The sequence below is a fragment of the Lynx rufus genome, unplaced genomic scaffold, assembly GCF_022079265.1.
Source record: "Lynx rufus isolate CCGP_SWC_20201006 ecotype Redwood Valley unplaced genomic scaffold, mLynRuf1.p SCAF_11, whole genome shotgun sequence".
Taxonomy (NCBI): Eukaryota; Metazoa; Chordata; class Mammalia; order Carnivora; family Felidae; genus Lynx; species Lynx rufus.
The window spans coordinates 30,859,143-30,878,759 of record NW_025814825.1 but is presented as its reverse complement, the minus strand read 5'-3'; the positions used below and the strand labels follow the sequence as shown (position 1 = coordinate 30,878,759).

At 47.7% G+C, this 19,617-nt stretch overlaps 1 protein-coding gene across 1 annotated transcript; it reads left to right on the top strand.

Annotated features, from left to right (window-relative positions):
* The first annotated feature begins 5,282 nt into the window (after positions 1-5,282).
* FXYD4 (FXYD domain containing ion transport regulator 4) lies at positions 5,283-8,205 on the top strand. The gene is made up of 7 exons (XM_047073134.1): positions 5,283-5,459; positions 6,287-6,319; positions 6,449-6,472; positions 7,141-7,215; positions 7,328-7,364; positions 7,788-7,825; positions 8,025-8,205. Exons 1-7 carry the CDS (start codon positions 5,420-5,422, stop codon positions 8,042-8,044), a joined length of 267 nt encoding a protein of 88 aa, XP_046929090.1. The 5' UTR covers positions 5,283-5,419; the 3' UTR covers positions 8,045-8,205.
* The last annotated feature ends 11,412 nt before the right edge of the window (positions 8,206-19,617 follow it).

The window sequence follows — 19,617 nt, the reverse complement described above, 5'->3', positions numbered from 1 at the left end:
GACAATCAGCCTGTTGATGTCTGTGACATTCATTCCATCTTGGGAGGCAGGAAAAAACACATTGTGCTCCCGCCATGTGCCGGGCAAGATACCAGCCACTTCCTTTTTATTTTACCTCTGGACAATCTTAGATAATCCCTGTTTTATTACCTTTTCTCAGTGCAGTGAATGGTTTTCAGGATGCATCTCTGTTTTTCACAGAGCAATAGTTAGTGCTTGCAGAAGGGGAAAAGCAGTTTGGGACTGTAAGGAGCTGTGGCAGTGATTGACATGAGCAGAGGCGGGACCCTGGGCGTCAGTGCTGATTCTCAGGCAGCCACTCTTGGCAACAGACTTCCCTCCTTTGTAATCCTTTGCAACGCTGACTTCAGAAGGGGAAGAAAGTGTTCAGAGCTGGATCACAGGTTTCTCTCTCTCTCAACTTTAATACCTCCAGGCTGTCATCTGCACCCACCCAACTAAGTGTGGCTCCCCATCACCCACTCCTCTCAGCCTTTCATCACCCAAGGTATGATTTTCCTGGAAGCCTCAGTTGCCTCTTACCCAGCTCTCCCATTTGGTAGATAAGAAATCAGACCCAGGGTGCCTGGGTGGCTCATTCAGTTGAACGTCTGACTTCGGCTCAGGTCATGAACTCTCAGTTTGTGAGAGTTCAGGTCATGAACTCTCAGTTTGTGAGCTTGAGCCCCGCGACGGCCTAGAGCCTGCTTTAGATTGTGTGTCTCCCTCTCTGTTCCTCCCCCACCCCCACCCCACTTGCACTCTCTCTCTCTCTCTCTCTCTCTCTCAAAAATAAATAAAGGTTAAAAAATTTTTTTTTGTTTTAATTTAAAAAAAAAGAAAGAGAAAGAAATCAGACCCAGATGGATGGCTCCAGAGATTCTGATGAGGAATGCATGTCCAAGAATCAGGGCAAGTGGCCAGCCCACCTTGAAAGTAATTTCCTGAAAACAGCCTTCACTGCCAGTCCAGCCTCTCAGTTGAGAGGGCAACTGTTCATCCTAAACACTCCTAATGAATGAAAAGACAGTTTAGTAAACACTTCTTACCATGCAAAACTTCTGAAGGTTTCAACACCCAATTTCATGACCATCCATAAGTGCTGATTTTAAGTCTTAGAAGATAAATTCACTAACCTGGGAACTGACTTTGTACCACTTCCAGCATAGAAGGCATTGCTGCCTGCCACTGAGTGAATGGCCGGCCTTTGAGGTCCCTCAGAGGAGACAGATGTACTTACCACTCAGCCACGGTGCACCTTACACCTACAGTCAGTTTTGGCAAAAGGAAAAGATGAGGTGGTGACTTACCATTGTGCTTGCAGAAGTCACACGGGCAGCTGGGCTCCCTCTCCCTGGTTCTGCCCCAGGCTCAACCTACCCCTCCTTTACCTTGGACTAGTGTCAATACCACCTAGTTCAGGTGAAGTTTTCTTTCTACCTGTTAAAGATGATAAAATCAGGCGCCTGGGTGGCTCAGTCGGTTAAGCGGCCGACTTCGGCTCAGGTCATGATCTCGCGGTCCGTGAGTTCGAGCCCCGCGTCCGGCTCTGTGCTGACAGCTCAGAGCCTGGAGCCTGTTTCAGATTATGTGTCTCCCTCTCTCTGACCCTCCCCCGTTCATGCTCTGTCTCTCTCTGTCTCAAAAATAAATAAACGTTAAAAAAAAAATTAAAAAAAATTTAAAAAAAAAATTAAAAAAAAAAAAAAAAGATAAAATCTCTGAGTCACCCGGGTGGCTCATTTGGTTAAGTGTCCAGCTCCTGGTTTCGGCTCAGGTCATGATCTCACGGTTTATGGGTTCCAGCGCCACATTAGGCTCTACATTAACAGCGTGGAGCCTCCTTGGGATTCTCTCTCCCCCTCTCTCTGCCCCTCCTTGGCTCTCTCTCGCTCACTCTCTCTCAAAATAAATAAATAAGCTTAAAAAAAAGACGATAATATCTCATGGTGACAGATGGGAGTGCAGGATCCCTGAAGAGGGCAGAAGGTGCAGGGTAGGGCAAAAGTGCTAGGGCCTTTGAAGTGGATCTGAGGTCCTTTTCATACTTCCTGGAGACCTCCCAAAGCAAAAAGGGCACTCGGGACTTCCAAGTGTCCCCTTTTTACAAATGCCTGCTTCATTTCTGCTTATTCCTCCCTGGAGCCTGACGGGGCAGAAGAACTCAACCGAAGGGTTTGATAGGTTGGGCTGAGAGCTCCACTCTGCTACCAAGGCACAGTGTGACCTTGAACAAGACCTTTCTCTTCTCTGGAATGTGGTTTCTTCACAGGGGTGTCTGTACTGATGACCCCCTTCCTCTTATGCTGCAGATGTCTCAGTGTGTATATCAGGGCCATTCACAGCTATAGTTACAGTGAACTGAGCAGCACAATCAGATGTCGTCATCACCACAAACATTCAGAGTAGGCACGGTCATGGTTCCTACTTTATGGATGAATAAATAGGCAGGAAGAGGGGAAATTAGCTGTTCCAGTGCACATAGCAACTAACCAACAGAGCCTGGATTTGACTCCAAAGTATGTGCAATTAGTGGTTCTTCTGAATCTTGAGGTTAACAAACTTTCCTCATGCCAGACCTAGGAGGCATTCACTCCACAAATACATATTGAGGGCAGGACCTACACCCCGAACCTTGAAGAGAAGTCCTGTCATTAACTCCACTTTAGAAGAAAGGAAACAGACTCAGGATGATGAAGGAGCTACCTCATCTCACCCATTGAGCAAATGGCAGGCTGGGCATCAACTCTAGCTCTTCCTGGCCCCAGAGCCCCTGGACTTGAACTCTGTAGAAACTGAAACTTGAAGACAGGGAGCACCATGGAAGGTTTTCATGAGGAGGTGTAATGTTCACACCAGGAATATCCTCCCTCTTCCTCCCCGCCCTGCCTTTCAAGGCTTTGTTTTCCCCCTTGACCCCCAGCACTGGGAGCCTCTGGTGGCTTCTTGTCCTCATTGATTCAACAATTCAATCAAAATCTATTTATTGGTGTCTATGACTGGCCATGGGGATTAAGGGAGGCAACAGTCCTGCCTTCAGCTGATCACCATCCAGTGGTAAAAGCAGCAAACACAGAGGAATTGGGGAGGAGGGAGAGCAGAATAGGGCCAAGGGCACAGGCCAAAAGCATGTGGTGGGGTGAGGGGCGAAAGAGGAGTTTGGCCAGCACCACATGAGGCAGATATGGGGGTGCACAGAGGGAAGCAGCCCATTCTTCAGCCTGAGCTGACAGTCTTCCTCCTGGTACCATCCCTCCTCCCATACTCCATGGAGTAGGCAGGAAACCACCCTAGGCCAGGATGGTTTCTAATCCCAGCCATCAGTTTCCCTGGAATAAATGGGTGTCAGGGCCTGGTCAGAGGGTGGGCGATCCTGAAGGGTGCCACCAGCCCCAGCCCTCCCACTCAATAAACATCCAGTCCAGGGAAGAGCAATGGGACCATTGAGCAAATGGAGCCTCAGGCCAGTCCCTGACTCCTAGTTGATCTGATTACACCCCACACAGAAGTCCTGGAACCTCCACTGCTGACACAAGAACCCAGAAACATCCTGTGTCCCAGCCCCCTCTGGACCCCTCTTTTAGGATCTAGGTGAGCTAAAGAAGCTGCAAGTCCACCTTCTGCTCAAGAGAAAGGTCTGAGACCCGGCCCATCCCTCTCCCACCACCACCTTAGCCTCTGATGGCCCTGGGGCCCCTAGGAGTTCAGCTCTGCATGGGGTGTGGCAGGACAAGCTGTCTCCAGAGCACGAGGAATGGGGGGGGGGGTGGAGAAGGAGCTACAGCAATCTCAAGGAATCTGACTAGTTCCCTCCTGCCTGATGGCATTGTTGCCCTGGGCGGGGTTGCTGGGTTTAAAGAGGCAGAACCCACCTGGATTCAACACAGCCCCAGCAACCTCTCCAAACCTGCCTTTTGCACCTGGCTCGCAGGTAAGCAAGTGTCTGCTAGGATTTCAGGGCTGCTAAGCAGAAGGGTGGTGGAAGAAGGGTGAGGGTGGAGGAGGTACCTGTCTGAGGAAGGGGTGGCAGGTGCCTGGGTATCATCAGTAATAGGATGCATGTTTGAGGGTTTTGAGGATTGGAGGCTACTTGCTCTATGACCACCATCATATGGACCGTGGGTTAGGGTTAGGGGCTGTAGGAAACAGAAGCCAGGCTTTGGCTAAGGAGTATGTAAAGTGGAGTTGCAACCCTCATTATTGAGGGTGGTGAGGGGGGGACGAGTCCAAGGGAGGGCTAGCTGCAGAGACTGTTAAAAGCCGACAAACTCCCACGTCCAGAAGCTGCACATTAATAGTCCTCCCATCCAGGACAAAAGGACCTATGTATGCATGTATTTATGTATCAAATTGGCTTTATTAAGCGATTCACGAATCAGGCAACATTCCACCTAGCAAGTAAAGGGCTATGTATTTGTTTATCGTAACACACATTTCATTCCTTACTATGTGCTAGGCATTATTCTTAGGCTTCACATACAGTAACTCATTTAATTCAATCATAACCTTTTGCAGTTACTATTAATTATCCTCGTTTTACAGGACACTGAAGCGCAGAGTGGTTAAGTAACCCAGAGTCACACAGCTGATCGGTGGTTTTGAGGGGATTAGAGTTCCAGCCCTTTGGGCTCAGCAGATCACAACGAGGGCTTCAGTTTGCAACAGCTGACAATCCCTATGCTTGCCTGCAGCCAACAACATGCAGAAAGCGGGAAGGGGTCTTATCTCAAGGAAACAGCCACCCTCTGAACTAGTAAATAGGGACATGGATAGTTCTCACCCCAAGGAGAAAGAAAAAAGGAGTAATGATCCTTCCATCTGTCAGTTTCCTGTCAATAGCAGTCTGTACTCAGAGTGGAATTTGGGGCCGCCTTGGAACAAGATCCCTGGCTGGGGCTGAGGTGGGTGGCTCTCACCTGCCTCCACCACCACCTTTCGCCTGCTCAGCTGCTCCCTCCTCTGCTGCTCAGCCCAGGGTGGCCCTTTGCAGAGACTATCTTGGAATTCATCCTGATAGTGCCTGAGGCCCAGACCTTTGGGAAAAGTAGCTCAGGGTGCCTTCGCCTTTTGAGTGGGGGTTAGGAAGGCAGGCACCAAAACCTGAGTTAGCACAGTAGCTCTGCTCCTCTGACCGAGAGCCAGGCACCTGATTAAAGACTTTAACGAAGACTTTAACAAACCACTTACTACGTGCAAGCACTGTTCTAAATACTTAACTAGTAGTAGCTCAATATATGTCACTCCACTAGTCATTACTACTAGAAATTGGTAACTTTCCCCAAACCACCTCATAAGCCAAGTGCACCCTTGGGATTTGTGCCCTGGTTCTTTGCCTCAGGGACTGTGAGCCTCTGGCAGATCAGGGCTATCTGACCCCAGCCTGTCCCCCTCCCCTGCAGCCCTGCCCTGAAGCTGTATCATGAAGAGGGTGACCCGGGCCCTTCTCCTCACATTGGCAGGTGAGTCCCCCCTGCCCCCAGAAGTGAACCTGCTGCCACTCACCCTCCCACCAAGGCAGTGAAAGCGAGGGCAGCATCTCCCAAAGGGGGGGGGGTACCTGATGTCAAACAAATATGTTTTCGTTTAAACCATCAATTTAAAGAGCGGCACTAAGGAAATAATAATACAGTTAGGACGTGGATATTGCAAAATTGTCCTACATAACTGAATTTTGGAAAACGGTAACCATCTGTTGGCATAAAGAGAGAAGCACTTCCTGGGGCGCCTGGTAGCTCAGTCAGTTAAGTGTCCGACTTCGGCTCAGGTCATGATCTCACGGTTCATAGGTTTGAGCCCTGCATTGGGCTTTGCAATGACGATGCTGAGCCTGCTTGGGATTCTCCCTCTCCCTGTGTCCCTCCCCCACTCACACTCTCTCTCTCAAAATAAACAAATAAACTTTAAAAAGAGAGAGAGAGAGAAGCTTTCCCTATTCCCTAACAGGGCATTGGCCAGAGTCTGTGTAGGAAGCTTCTCAGAAGAGGGTAAAAAGATACCAACACACCATCCCATTTCATATGCAAGAAAGGCTAGCAGGAAGCAAGAGAAATAGCAGGAAGGGCGAGTTGGAGAGGGGGGGCATGGCTATGGGGTGAGAGATCAAATCCCAGGGTTGTATGGGGCTGGGAAAGGTGTGAAGAAGGAAGGGAACTGGTGACTCCAGGGTCCCCCCTACCCATGAGGCCGGTTCTCATCTTTGCCCTTCTGGGCTGAGGTCCTGCCTGCTGATTCATTTTGAGACCAGTGTCACGAATTAATACAGATCCCTCTGCTTTTTCCCACCCAGGCCTGCCTGCCTTGGAAGCCAATGATCTGGTCGGTGAGTGAGGCCCCAAACTGCCCTGCTCCTGCTGCCCCACATTTTCCCTCTAAGACTCCCCATGCTGCCTCCTGGTTCTGGTCCTTATTTCTTTTTTTTTTTTTTTTTTCTTTTCCCCCTTTCCCACAGATAAAGACAGTCCCTTCTATTATGGTAAGAGCTGATATCCCTCACCCGCACCCCTACCCTACCTTTGCCTACCCTGGCTGGACCTCTTTGCTAGAGCTTAGTGAAGGCTGATGAGGGAAGAGCAGCAAGATGGGGCTGGGACTGGGGATTGCAGAGTCAGCATGGTCTATGAAAAGAGTGAAAGGCCAACATGCAACATGATCTTTGGGAGAACTTCATTCCAGCAAGGAGGGAAGGTGCCCACAGGATATTTAGGAAGATTTGTGGGGGAGGGGCTGGAGGCTCTTGGGTCCCCAGGTATCTCACCTGATCCTCCCTTTACTCTCTCACTTGCCGCCTTCCCCAGCACCTGGCTCTTTGCCCTACAGCTCCCCCCCCCCAACCCCAGGCGGGTTTCCTCTTCCTTGGCCTGGCACTGTCCTCTAGTATCCCTACACACTCATCTCCCCCCTAGCTTCAGCTCAAGTGCCACCTTTCAGAAAAGACTTCCTTCTTTTTCTGTGCCCTTCTGCTTATGTTTTTCCCCTAGTGCTGTTGCCACCAGATATTATACGGTGTATCTATTTACTGACTTGTCTTTCTTGTTGCCTGGAATGCAAGTGCATTTGTACAAGCAGGTGATGATAAATATCTTTTGAATGAGTGAGTGGAGTGGAGCCAGGCTGGTGCCAGCTCACCCTCTGCTCCCCCAGACTGGGAAAGCCTGCAGCTGGGTGGGATGATTGTTGGAGGGCTCCTGTGCATCGCTGGAATCTTGATAGCCCTGAGTGAGTGGTGGGCTGGCAGGCAGGGCATGGGGCGGGAGGCGGGGGGGGGGGGGGGGGGGGCATGGCCCAGGCTCCCCAGGTTCTTTGCATTGACCATCTCGTCCTCTCCCAGGTGGAAAATGCAAATGCAAGTACAATAAGAAGCACAGGTGAGATAGAGCCCCTGTTGTATGCACCTGGAGCTAAGCACACCTATTTTGGGGTAAAGTTCTGCAATTCAGAGGAAGAGGAGAGCCTCTTGGCTGCCCCCTGGGCTTGCAGTGGGATTTGTTATTCACAGATAATCAGCCCTAAAGCTCCCCAAATAGGGAGAGAGCTATAACCCTTGGTATTGTTTTGTTTGTTAAAGTTTATTTTATTTATGTTGAGAGAGAGACAGAGACAGAGGGCACTTGCGTACATGCTCAAGCGGGGAGGGGCAAAGAGAGAGGATTGAAAACAGGTTTGGAGCTGTGAGCACAAAGCCCCACAAAGCCCTGGGGAGGGGGCACCAGGAGTCTTGATGCGGGATAAGGACAGAAGTTTGGGGCGGGGAGGGGGGGAGATACTAATTTCATGTGTCCCTTTCTCAGCCCCTTACCTGAGAGAGCCACTCCACTCATCATGCCAGGTGAGACGGGCTGCTTTGGCTTCTTTGAGAGGCTTCCAGGCACTCAGGGAGGGTGGCCATAGTATTTGAGTTGTTAAATGTTATGCCATGTGTCAGGCAGGACTGTCCTGAGCCAGCCCAGCCTTGGGGTCTCCGGAGGCTGAGGGGGTTGTCTTGTAGTGACCAGGTCTATGAGGACTTCACCCCATTCTCTCCTCAGGCTCTGCCAGTACCTGCTGAGCACAGGACCAGCTTTGTGGCACTTTCCGTACCAGCTCCCATGCTGTTCCCTCCCTCCTTGGGGCCCTTACATGATGGCCTTTCTCTCCAAAGCTGGGCCCTTCAGCTCCTGTCTGATCAGGACACTGTCTAAAGATTATTTCTAAATTAAACTGTCTCACTCCTCCCTCCAGTGGTCTTGTGACTTTCTGTGGGTCTGGTTGGGAATAGGCAGGCTGGGCAGGGACTCTCACATCTTGCTCAGGAATGTTCAGGCCCTTCAGTGGCTGGTGGGTAGGGGGTCCAGTGGATTGCTAAGGTTTCCTATGGCCGCATGTCTGTCCTAAGGCCCACTCCCCACATGCCCTCCACTTTGAAAACCTCCTGATGATTGATCCCTTGCCTCATCCATGCACTGTGCAAGATACCTCAGTGTTCTATCAAAAGATCTTACAATTCCCACACCTTGCCTAGAGACCCTAGAAGTCCCAGTGAGCCAGGTACCCATGACATCCTCTAACCTAGAATGACCGCCAGGGGCTCGCCCTCTACTAAGGTGCCACCTCACTCAGTGAATACTGTCTATCATTCACACCACTCAGGAAATGAAGCAATTCTTTTGTTGATTCACCCCAGTAAAACCCAATATAACCCTCAGACCAACCCAGAGACCCTCTGCCCACCCTAGGTACTATCCTATAGGACCCTACTATGAGCCACATCCCAAGGAGCCCTGCATAGTGCACAAATCTAGGTCCCCCAGTATGTCCAAGTTCACTCCTGGAACACCTCACTTGAAAGGTCCCTACATGTGCAGAGTGGGGCTGGGGAAATGTCTCTCCCACCTCAGTAGCCATCTGTCCTGCTGCCTCATCCTTCATGCCAACCTCAATAGCCCAGGATGGAAGGAGTCAGGTGCACTCAGTCCAGCCCTCCCTGCATAGGCCCTGGAGTGGAGGCAGGCCCAGCAGCAGAGATCTGCCCTGTTTCGGCCAAACAGTGGTGCACAGTCTGGATCTGGGGTGATGGGACAGCCATGTTGGTGCATCTTGGTGTTGCTTCAAGCCAGCTCTCTCTAATGGTGCACTGCTCCAAACCCTCCCTCCACTTCTTAAGGGTGGTGTGGGTCCTGTGGAAAGTATGTGTCCTAGAATTCAGGCCCCTGACTTGTAGACTTGGGTTAGGAGGCTATAGCAGGGGAGTCTGAAAGTTGAGGACCCTATCTTCTGGTTGGCAGCCCATCCCAGACCCTGAGGTCTAAAAATGAGATTCATAGATCTGCTTAGAGCCCTTCAAACAGGATATATAAGGAGGTAGAGGTAGGGGAGAGTTCCAAGGCTTGCCCAGAGCTGCAGCAAGAACTTCAAGAACCTGAGTGAGACCCAAGACACCTGGTTGAAAGTGCAGCCACTGTCTGAGTGACCAAGGGCGGCAGGGAGCCATGGAGGCTGGCGGCTGTGCCAAGCTCATCACCGCCAGGACCCATCCTATAAGGCCCTTAACGTCCCAGGATTCTGAGCCTATGCATGCTGTGAAGGAGATACAAGTGTGTTTCAGCGGCTGGAATGCGTGGGTACCAATGGGTGATGTGTTCGGGTTAAGAGGTGACATTTGAGCTGAATCCTCAAAGGTGAACGATTAGAGGCGTGAGCCGCAAACATCTCTCCTGGTGGAGAGATCAGCGTGTGCAATCGACCTTTTGCAAAGACCAGAGGCAAGTCAGTATGACTGGAACCTGTGCGATGAGATCAAAGAGGAAGGAGGCAGGTGCGGCCACTACAGGCAGAAACACCATCCCCTCCTGAGTGGGAACAGGAGGCTGAGAGCACAGGGCACGCAGCCCAACACAGGGCAGCAGCCACAAGCACCACAGAGTCAGAGCCTCAGAAGGTGGCTTCCAAACTTGCTCTGCAGCCCTGGGGAGTGGGGTGCAGGTCCCTGTCCTTGGACATGTAGGATGCTGGTGTGCGTGGATTGCATTTGAGAAGCTAAAAATGAGCTCCACCAGGAAAGCAAAGTCTGTGGCTGTTGGTGGGGCTAGAGTGGCAGACATGGAAGCCACGTGGTCAAAATGCCACCTTCTGAGTGAGGGAAAACTGCTTTCTTTTTGTTTTTAAGTTTATTTAAGTAATCTCTACACCAGGGTGCCTGGGTGGCTCAGTCTGTTAAGCCTGTGATTCTTTATTTCAGCTCAGGTCATGATCTCACAGTTCCTGGGTTGGAGCCCCACATAGGGCTCTGCACTGACGGCTTGGGATTCTCTCTCTACCTCTCTCTCTTTGCCCCTCCCCCCCAAAAGTAAATAAATAAACTTAAAAAATAATCTCTACACCCAATGTGGGGCTCGAACTCATGACTGGAAATCAAGAGTTGCCTGCTTCTCTGGCTGAGCCAATCAGGTACCGCCCCACCCCCCTTCCAACTGCTTTCTTCCTGAAACAGTTAGGTCTCTACCATCACGACCCTAAGAAGCTCTGCTGTTGGAAATCTTACTAGTAAGAAGGAAACCCCACCCTTGCCTGGGGGGCTTAAATCACTTTTTTTTTGGGGGGGGGAGTTTATTTACTATTTTTTTGGTATTCTCTACACCCGACGTGGAGCTTGAACTCACCACTGGGGGATCAAGAATAGCATGCTCTACTGACTGACCAGCCAGGTGCCATGGGACCTAAGTCACTTTGGATATTCAGGGATTCCAACCTGGGCGCCCGCTCCGGTAAAGGGTTTCTGGACACGACGACATTCCACATCCATCATAATATTTTAGTTTCCTGGCTCCACTTGGCAGCGGACCCCAGGCCCAGTCCTGCTTTGCTCTCAACCTGCCAAACACAGCTTTATTGCAATTTCGGCTGAACAAGTTGCACAGTTCCCTCAAGTCCTATAAGCAAGCACTCTGGGGTGAGGGACTCCACAACCCCTACACCTCCAATATGTGGGACTCCTTCAGTGCCCAGCATAGTGAGCCTGACTTTGTCCAATTACAGGTGGGTACCTGGTGGTTTAGGCTGCTTCTGCCTGACCAAGGCTGGGGCAAGGGGCAAGGGGGCAAGGCTCATGGAGGACGTCGGGGGGTCTGGCTTAATTATGGGTAGAAGTCAGGGAGTGTGATAGGGATGGTAATGGGGAATAAGTTAGCCTGTGTGTTAGACAGCTGGGCCCTGGAGTTGGGCTGTGGATTCCCATGAAAAACAAGTCCAGTCCCCACCTCCTCACCTCACGCCCACCCCCAGTCGGGAGAGGGAAAGGTAGCCATAGAATGAGAGGGGTCTCTGCTCAGGGTTCCTGTGTGAAATCTCTCCCGGTGCCTCAGAGACCCCTTCCCCGGGCCCAGTTCTCCTTGGAGGGGTGTGACTTTAGTCCCAATTCCCTTCCTTTTGCCCTCTTCTCCCAGAGGAGGAGCTGCCCAGAGAACCAGAGATAGCAAAAGATGATTTCTATGTAATTGAATACTTAGTATGTGAAGGGCATTGTTAACAAACATTTCACACCTTAACTCAATTTGTATCATTCCATCTGTGCAGAGGAGGAAACCAAGGCTCTCAGAGGTTCTCACAGGCCATCTTGCTCCTGAGCTATTTCTGAAGGACTGGGCTACCCTGCCTTTCTGGTATTTATCACTATCTGGGAGAAAAGCCAGTGACTGTGCCTGCTTCGGGACTATATATATCCCTCCCCATTGTACGTATATATGTATGTATATGTACTTTTAATGTTAAGTGCTATGCCCAATGTGGTGACTACTTGACTACTTGACAAGAGTTACATGTTCTGGTCTTCTAGCTGGCTCAGTCAGAAAAGCAGGAGGGTCTTGATCTTGGGGTCATGAATTTGAAGCTGGGTATAGAGATTACTTAATTAAAAAAAAGAAATTGCATGCTCTACTGAGTGAGCCAGCCAGGTACCCCCTCCCCATTTTTAAATTTAAATAATCTTATTCTTTTTCTAATTGCAAACATCTTTTATGCTTGTAACAGAAAACTTGAACATTACAGAGATAATGAGTAAATCAATTTTTAACCCAGCACCCAGAAATAATCAAGGTAAAAGTTTGATAATTCTATTAACTCTGTTATATATAAATACTATTCTCTCTCTCTCTCTCTCTCTCTCTCTCTCTCTCTCTCTCTCTCTCCCTCTCATACACACACACACACACACACACACACACACACACACATTTCATTACTTTGTATTGCTGCGTAGTAGTCTGACGGAGAGCTTTTCAAGTAAGGGCCTATTAATGAGAAAAAGTTGTTTTATTCTAAGACTAGTAACTTAAACACTGTAATATTTGTTTCCCAGAATGTACAGCAGCATCTAACTCTCACTTTTTTAATTTTTAAGCAATCTCTACATCCAATGTGGGGCTCAAACTTACAACCCTGAGATCAAGAGTGCTCTACTGACTGAGAGCACTCACTCTACTGAGTAGTTCATACTCTGACTGAGCCGGCCAGGCACCACTTACCCTCAATTTTTGTGTAAAATGCTGTAAAACCCAGGAGAAGTAAGGACCAACAGCTAACATGAGGGAGTGACTGACTGACTAAGTTCTATGCCTGGCTCTGTAGAGGGATTTATCACTCAAGTCTCAACCCAGCCAGAGGAATATTCTAACGGGAAGATTAGAGCAATTCTGCTCAAAATGCACCAGGGATACCCTATTTACCTTACAGAAAAATCCCCTTTTTTTTTGTTTAAAAGTTTTTAAATGTTTTTATTTTTGAGAGAGCGTGAGCGAGTGCACAAGCAGGGGAGGAGCAGAGAGAGAGGGAGGCAGAGGACCCAAAGTGGGCTCTGTGCTGACAGCAGTTAATCCAATGCAGGGCTCGAACTCAGGAACTGTGAGATCATGACCTGGACCAAAGTCAGATGCTTAACCAACTGAGCCACCCAGGCACCCCAGAAAAGCCCCCTTAACATGGCCCATAGGCCCTACTTTTGACCCCAGTCCCTACCAACATTCCATCCTCACCCACTGTCCTTTCCTACACTCGCCCTGCTTCCTAGGTATTGTATTGTCTGAACACCTGTTGTCTGCAACCTCAGCCTTAAGGCACTGCACTCCTTCCTCTGCTGGCCATTTTCCCAATTGCCCAGCATCCCTGCATCACCACCAATGAACTCCCCTCCTTTAGGCCCTTTTTGGAGGCCTCCTGGCCACCCTACAACTGCACCACCACCATTTGTCCTCATTACTGATTGCTGCTGCTTCTTTGTACTCAGCCCTAATTCATATACTATTTATGTTTTATTGATTTATTTGTTATGGTCTCCCACCCCTACCAGAGTGTAAATTCAAATTGGTGCCTACAGAATTTTCTGAGTTTGGGTCACAGATTTGGCTCTTCTCAAGTTATCATTTTATGGTTTCCACTGAGTACATATTGGCCATTTTGAGCTTTTTGTGTTCTCAGGGTAATTTTTAGAAGTCTGGCTGCATGCCTGCCACCAATCCCCTCTTAAATGATAATAGCACATGGGTCTTGTAATTATCCTATGCCTCCAATATATGTACACAATATCTAAACCCTATCAAAAATATCCAGGCATAAAAAAACAAAGGACGCCAGACAACATAAACACAGAAAAAGAAGATGCAGATATTAGACTGATCAGACCACGACTTTAAACTGTGACTGGTATGTTCAAGGAGAGATGGTATATGGAGAGTCTCAGAAGAAAACAGAATGGATGCATTGTGGGGTAAGCTGTGTGTACTTCAAAAAGGTACGCTCGGGTTTTAACCCCCAGGACCTGAGACTATGACCTTATTTGGAAATAGGGTTTCTGCAGATACAATCATTTTAAGATGCGGTCATACTTGATTAGGGTGGGCCCTAATTCAAGGACTTATAAAGAAGAAAATTTGGACACAGGTAGAAGGCTATGTGACAATAGAGGCATAGATAGGAATGGTGCAGCTGCAAACCAAGGAACGCCAAGTTTTCTGGCAACCATGGAAGCTAGAAAGAGGCATGGAAGGATTCTTCCTTGCAACTACAGAGGAAGCATGACCTTGCCAACACCTTGATTTTGACTTCTCATCTCCAGAACTGTGAACAAATTAAATTTTTTGCATTATGTAAAAAAATCAAATTTTAGAACTAAAAACGTTTTTTTTAAAGTTTATTTACTTATGATCTCTACACCCAACACAGGGCTTGAACTCAGCCCCAGGATCAAGAGTCGCACACTCCACCAACTAAGCCAGTCAGGTGCCTCAGAATTAAAAGTTCTTAACTGGAGTTAAGAACATAACTGATGCTTAACAAGTTAGGCTTAGCTGCAGAGAAAGAGTGAATTGGGAGATAGATAATAAGGAATATCAAGATAATGTAAGGAGAGAAATGCATTAAATAATTTAAAACTCAACATTTACTAATGATTAAAAAATGTACATATACTAAACCTGAAGCAAATGGAAATTCTCCTAATTTAAATTTTCGAATGTTTATTCATTTTTGAGAGACAGAGAGACAGAGCACAAGCCGGGGAGGGACAGAGGAGAGAGGGAGACAGAATCCGAAGCAGGCTCCAGGCTCTGAGCTGTTAGCACAGAGCCCAACACACGGCTCAAACCCACAAACCGTGAGATCATGACCTGAGCTGAAGTCGGACACTTAACCGACTGAGCCACCCAGGAGCCCCAAATTCTCTTAATAAAGGGTATGAGACCAAAAAAACAATCTTTATCTTAAGGATTTTTTTTTAAAGTCATCTCTACACCCAACGTGGGGCTTGAATTTATAACCCCAAGATCAAGAGTCGCATGCTCCACTGACTGAGCCAGCCAGGTGCCCTGACAATATTTTAAGGGAGAAATAACAAAAGCTTTCTCTCTGAAACTGGGAATAAAACAAGGATGTCCTCTCACTCCACTTTGTTCAGCATCACGTTTCTAATGATAAAAGACAAACTTTGATCTAAGAGCAGGCCACAAGGCAAAAAAAGAATAAAGTACATAGGGATTAGGAAAAAAACAAAACAAAACAGAACTATCATTGTTTGCAAACAGCATTTTTTTACATAGAAAATCTACATTTAAAACTGCATTGATGGGGCGCCTGGGTGGCGCAGTCGGTTAAGCGTCCGACTTCAGCCAGGTCACGATCTCGCGGTCCGTGAGTTCGAGCCCCGCGTCGGGCTCTGGGCTGATGGCTCGGAGCCTGGAGCCTGTTTCCGATTCTGTGTCTCCCTCTCTCTCTGCCCCTCCCCCGTTCATGCTGTGTCTCTCTCTGTCCCAAAAATAAAAAAAAAAAAAAAAAAAAAAAACAAACAAAAAAATAAATAAATAAAACTGCATTGATAAGTAAATTTATTGAATTCAGCAAGGCCACACTCAATAAAAAAATCCACAGTATTTCTTGGGGCACTTAGGGCACATGGATGACTCAATCGGTAGAGCATGCAACTTTTGATCTTGGGGTTGTGAGTTCAAACCCCACGTTGGGTGTAGAGTTTGCTTAAAAAAAAAAAAAATCCATAGTTTTTTGTTTTTTGTTTTTTTTTTTTTTTAGTCCTAAGAAGTCCCAGCAACAAGCTAAGCAAATCAGAGATACCATGTAAAATATAATACTGGAAGCAAATCTAATGGAGTATGTGCAAGCAGCTTTACACAAAAACTAAAAACAAAACTGAGATGCCTTAAAAGAACCTTATGATTTGATGCCTCTGCCAACACCACAGAGCATGGGTGGTGGTTAATGCAGAGTGAGCGTTTGGAACAGTAAATAGCTCTGATATAGGGGCACGGCCTTGATTCATAACACTCAGGGTCTGAGCTGGGATTGTTCATTGAGACTTGTCAAGAGACACCACACAAAACCATTTATGAACACAGATACCTCGATCATGGGGCCTACTCTGTCCTCTGTGGCAGATGGCAGGGCAGCTTGCAGGACCCCTGCAGCCTTTTGGTCACCTAATAATTGGGTAGGAGCAGTATTTTCATGTAATGAAATAAATCCAAACTCCAAAATGTCTTCCCCAAAATTATGTCTTTTAGTGATGAAGTGTCTTGACCTTTACTTTGGAGGAAGAAATGTCCCAGATCCGCCCAAAGCCAAAAGTTAGCAAACACTTCCTGTAAAGTCTCAGATTGTACATACATGAGGCTTTGTGAGCCACATGGTCTCAAATCAAACTGCCCACCTCTCTGTCAATGTAGCACACGAGCAGCCACAGACAAAACAAACGGACATAGCTGTGTACCAATAAAACATTTACAAAGAACTGGTAGCAGGCCAGATGTGGCCCCAGGACCCTAGTTTTGCCTATCCGTGCCCAAGACTATCAGACTTTAAAAAACTTCCATGATGTGGCAGAGCCCTGAATTCTTCCTCCCTTTAGCACACAGAATTCTGCTTCCTCCCCCAACAAACACAATGAAGATGTCATTAATACAGTGGAGCACGGCAAGGTGATCAGTGTCTCTCCAGACTCTACTATGTTAACAGAGAGCAGGAGAGTTACCACAGCCCTGGAGAAGACAGGGAATGTGTTCTAATGTTATGAGGTTAAAATTTTTAATCTCCTCCTTGATGCTGATTAAAGGAAATATATTCATTAGGTCAGGAGTTCTCAAGTGCTGGAGACTTGATTTATACTGGCAAGGGCACCTCATTAAGCACTGAATTGTGCTGAGATAACTTGGTTAATTTCCTGGTCATCCACTATCCTCTACCAGAATGCATCTGCTGTTTGCTGAAACCACACAAGTAAATTAAAAAGGCATTTGCTTGCCTTTCTAAGTTTAAAAAAAAAATTTTTTTTTTGAACATTCACCTTTGAGAGAGCGTAAGCGGAAGAGGGCAGAGAGGGAGACACAAAATCTGAAGCAGGCACCAGGCTCTGAGCTGTCAGCACACAGCCGTATGCGGCGGTCGAACCCACGAACTGTGAGATCATGACCTAAGCCGAAGTCGGACGCTTAACTGAGCCACCCAGATGCCCGTTTGCCTTTGTAAACAGTCTGCAAGCATGGTTCAACCCTCAGATGTTGTGGCATTTCTCCTTATTCACAGTATTGAACGGGGAACACCAAGAGGTTCCCCTTGGCCTTTCCTGCCATTATGGCTCTTAATTCACAAGCCAAGGATCCAGTGCAGGGGGGAGGGCAGCTGTCAACTGCCTAATGTACCCCTTTGTACTAATTCATTCACTCAGGGAGGTACCTGCAGGGGTCTGCAAACTTGTTTGACCTACAGTGAGATGAAATTGGCCTGCAAACTTGGCCTTCTCACATTCCCACTCTAACAAAGAAAATCCTGATTTTCAATTAGCTTTCTGCTCATAGAGTCAAAGAGTAATATCTGGGGGCAGAAAGTTGACAGACCTTATAGCTGTGCCTGTGTGTGGACCCTGTCCATACAGAGGTCCTAGTCTTAACCACAGATCTGGCCAGGTGAAGCCCCTTACTGCCTTTGGGTTCACTGTCCATTATGGCAATCATGCTTACCTCACATGTGATGGAATCCCTTTAACCCTTTCTTGCTCTTTCAACTGGGCCTGCCAGGTGCCCCTCTACAGCACTTTTAGCTGGTGTTTTTCCTGCCTTCATATACTAAATCCTAACATGCCCACCTGAATCTGATGACCCCTTTCTCAACAGCCAGCATCCCTTCCTCCAGTAGGTTGCTGTCTCCAAGCTTCAAGAGTTGACTGCAGCAGATTGTTAGGATGGATTCCAAGCATTTTATTCAAAATTTAAATCCTTAGTCACAGGAGATGCTGGTTATCATTTACACTCACCCTTCTGGTCCAGCATCCTCCAGACCCCCTCCTGTCCACACATATCAATCAGGCCCTGGCTGTTTGGTAGCATCTGCATTTCCTCCTGCAGTGGGGCCTCTCCCCTCTGTGTCATGCTAAGTCCTGATACTAGTTTTCTGGAACAGAAAAATCAGCAGAATTTCCTTGAAGGTATTAAATAGCAAATTATATTAGGTTTTGCAGGCCAAAGCATAAATTTTTTAGTCTACTAATAAGAATGGGATTCATTTGGGGCGCCTGGGTGGCGCAGTCGGTTAAGCGTCCGACTTCAGCCAGGTCACGATCTCGCGGTCCGTGAGTTCGAGCCCCGCGTCGGGCTCTGGGCTGATGGCTCGGAGCCTGGAGCCTGTTTCCGATTCTGTGTCTCCCTCTCTCTGCCCCTCCCCCATTCATGCTCTGTCTCTCTCTGTCCCAAAAATAAACGTTGAAAAAAAAATTTAAAAAAAAAAAAAAAAAGAATGGGATTCATTTGAGGAGTTTTTAACTGGGGCTCCCTGACATTAAATTGATTCATCTGTAAAACCCATTCTCAGGTCATGGACCATGTAAAAACAGACAGCAGGCTGGATTTGACAGGCAGTCTGCCAATCCATGCTAGAAACAATACCGGAAGTGGACTTTGATGAGGAGGACGTCTTATAAATCACCTACCACAGGTGAGGCCTCCAAATAGTTTTACTTCTAGGAGGGAGCCACTACTGCTGGCCCAGCAATTTCAGATAATATAGCACATTCCTCCGGATAACCCATCCCAGGTTCTTGGAGCCCACTCCTTCCTTATCTGGATCCTAAACCTAACAAGGGAGGTTTATACGGGGTGAATATACTCCTTAAAACTTCACTGCCCTATCAAATCTTTGTCATTGCAGATTTAAGCTCCCAGGTGTTCTACCTGGTTTCTGGGTCTTGACCACCCAGGGCCTTAGCATCCCTATGCACTACTGCTGGAGACTTGGGAGAATGGTAGACCCATGGGATGGGTAGAGACCCTGCGAACATGGCTCACACCAGGTGCATGAGCTCTGCCTCCCCAGAATCTCACGTTACCTACTCATCAGAGCGGACCTTCCTAGTTCAGCCTGCGTCCCGGAACCTCTGGCATTCCTGGGTATTGCTGCTGCCCTATCTAAAACTATCTGAATCTGCAGAACACCAGTGGGAAGAAAGGCAGGTAAGGTGGGGCTATGGGGCCATAGGAGGATGAGAGGGGCTGGGGTAAGATTCTAGTTTACATAAATGCTTATTTAGCAAAATCTTCAGGGCTTAATCAATAAAGTATTTTGTCTATAAATGAAGCTTGTCCCTTTGAAATGATACCAGATGAAGACCCCAGAACTGGTGAAGTTAGGATATCTGGGCTACAAGTAGGGGGACAAAGTTTGCAAAATCATTAAGTGGCCATCAAAAAGTTGTTTTAAATAAACTCCATTCACATCTTAAAGTCTTGATGGTCTTAGTTTATGTCAAATTAAAAGTGATGGCAGGCAGTAAGCTGTGTGCAGAGCTGCCTGGAATTTGGACATGGTTCTCTACTTGCTAGGTGGAAACAGATCTGTCCCAAGCTTATGTGAAGTCTGCAATAACCCGTAACTGCTAACCTGGGAGTGTTTGAGCTACTATGAAAAAAAAAATAGCACATTTTATATTAAAAAAAAAAAACAACTGTGGTTAATAACTGCCAGTGTATGGCACCCAAAACGAAGGGCCGCTATGAGAAATGAACAGGACTCCAGCATAAAACAAGGGAAGAGCAGGACACAACAAATAACTGACCAAGAACAGCACTCTAGTCTCACGGGAGGCTGGGACTGTGTGCT

Bases quoted from the DNA above. Each gene is read 5' to 3' on its own strand.
- FXYD4 (XM_047073134.1), top strand. From the start codon at position 5,420: ATGAAGAGGGTGACCCGGGCCCTTCTCCTCACATTGGCAG. The intron at 5,460-6,286 runs GTGAGTCCCCCC...TTTCCCACCCAG, and splicing joins CCTTCTCCTCACATTGGCAG to GCCTGCCTGCCTTGGAAGCC. The intron at 7,365-7,787 runs GTGAGATAGAGC...TCCCTTTCTCAG, and splicing joins AAGTACAATAAGAAGCACAG to CCCCTTACCTGAGAGAGCCA.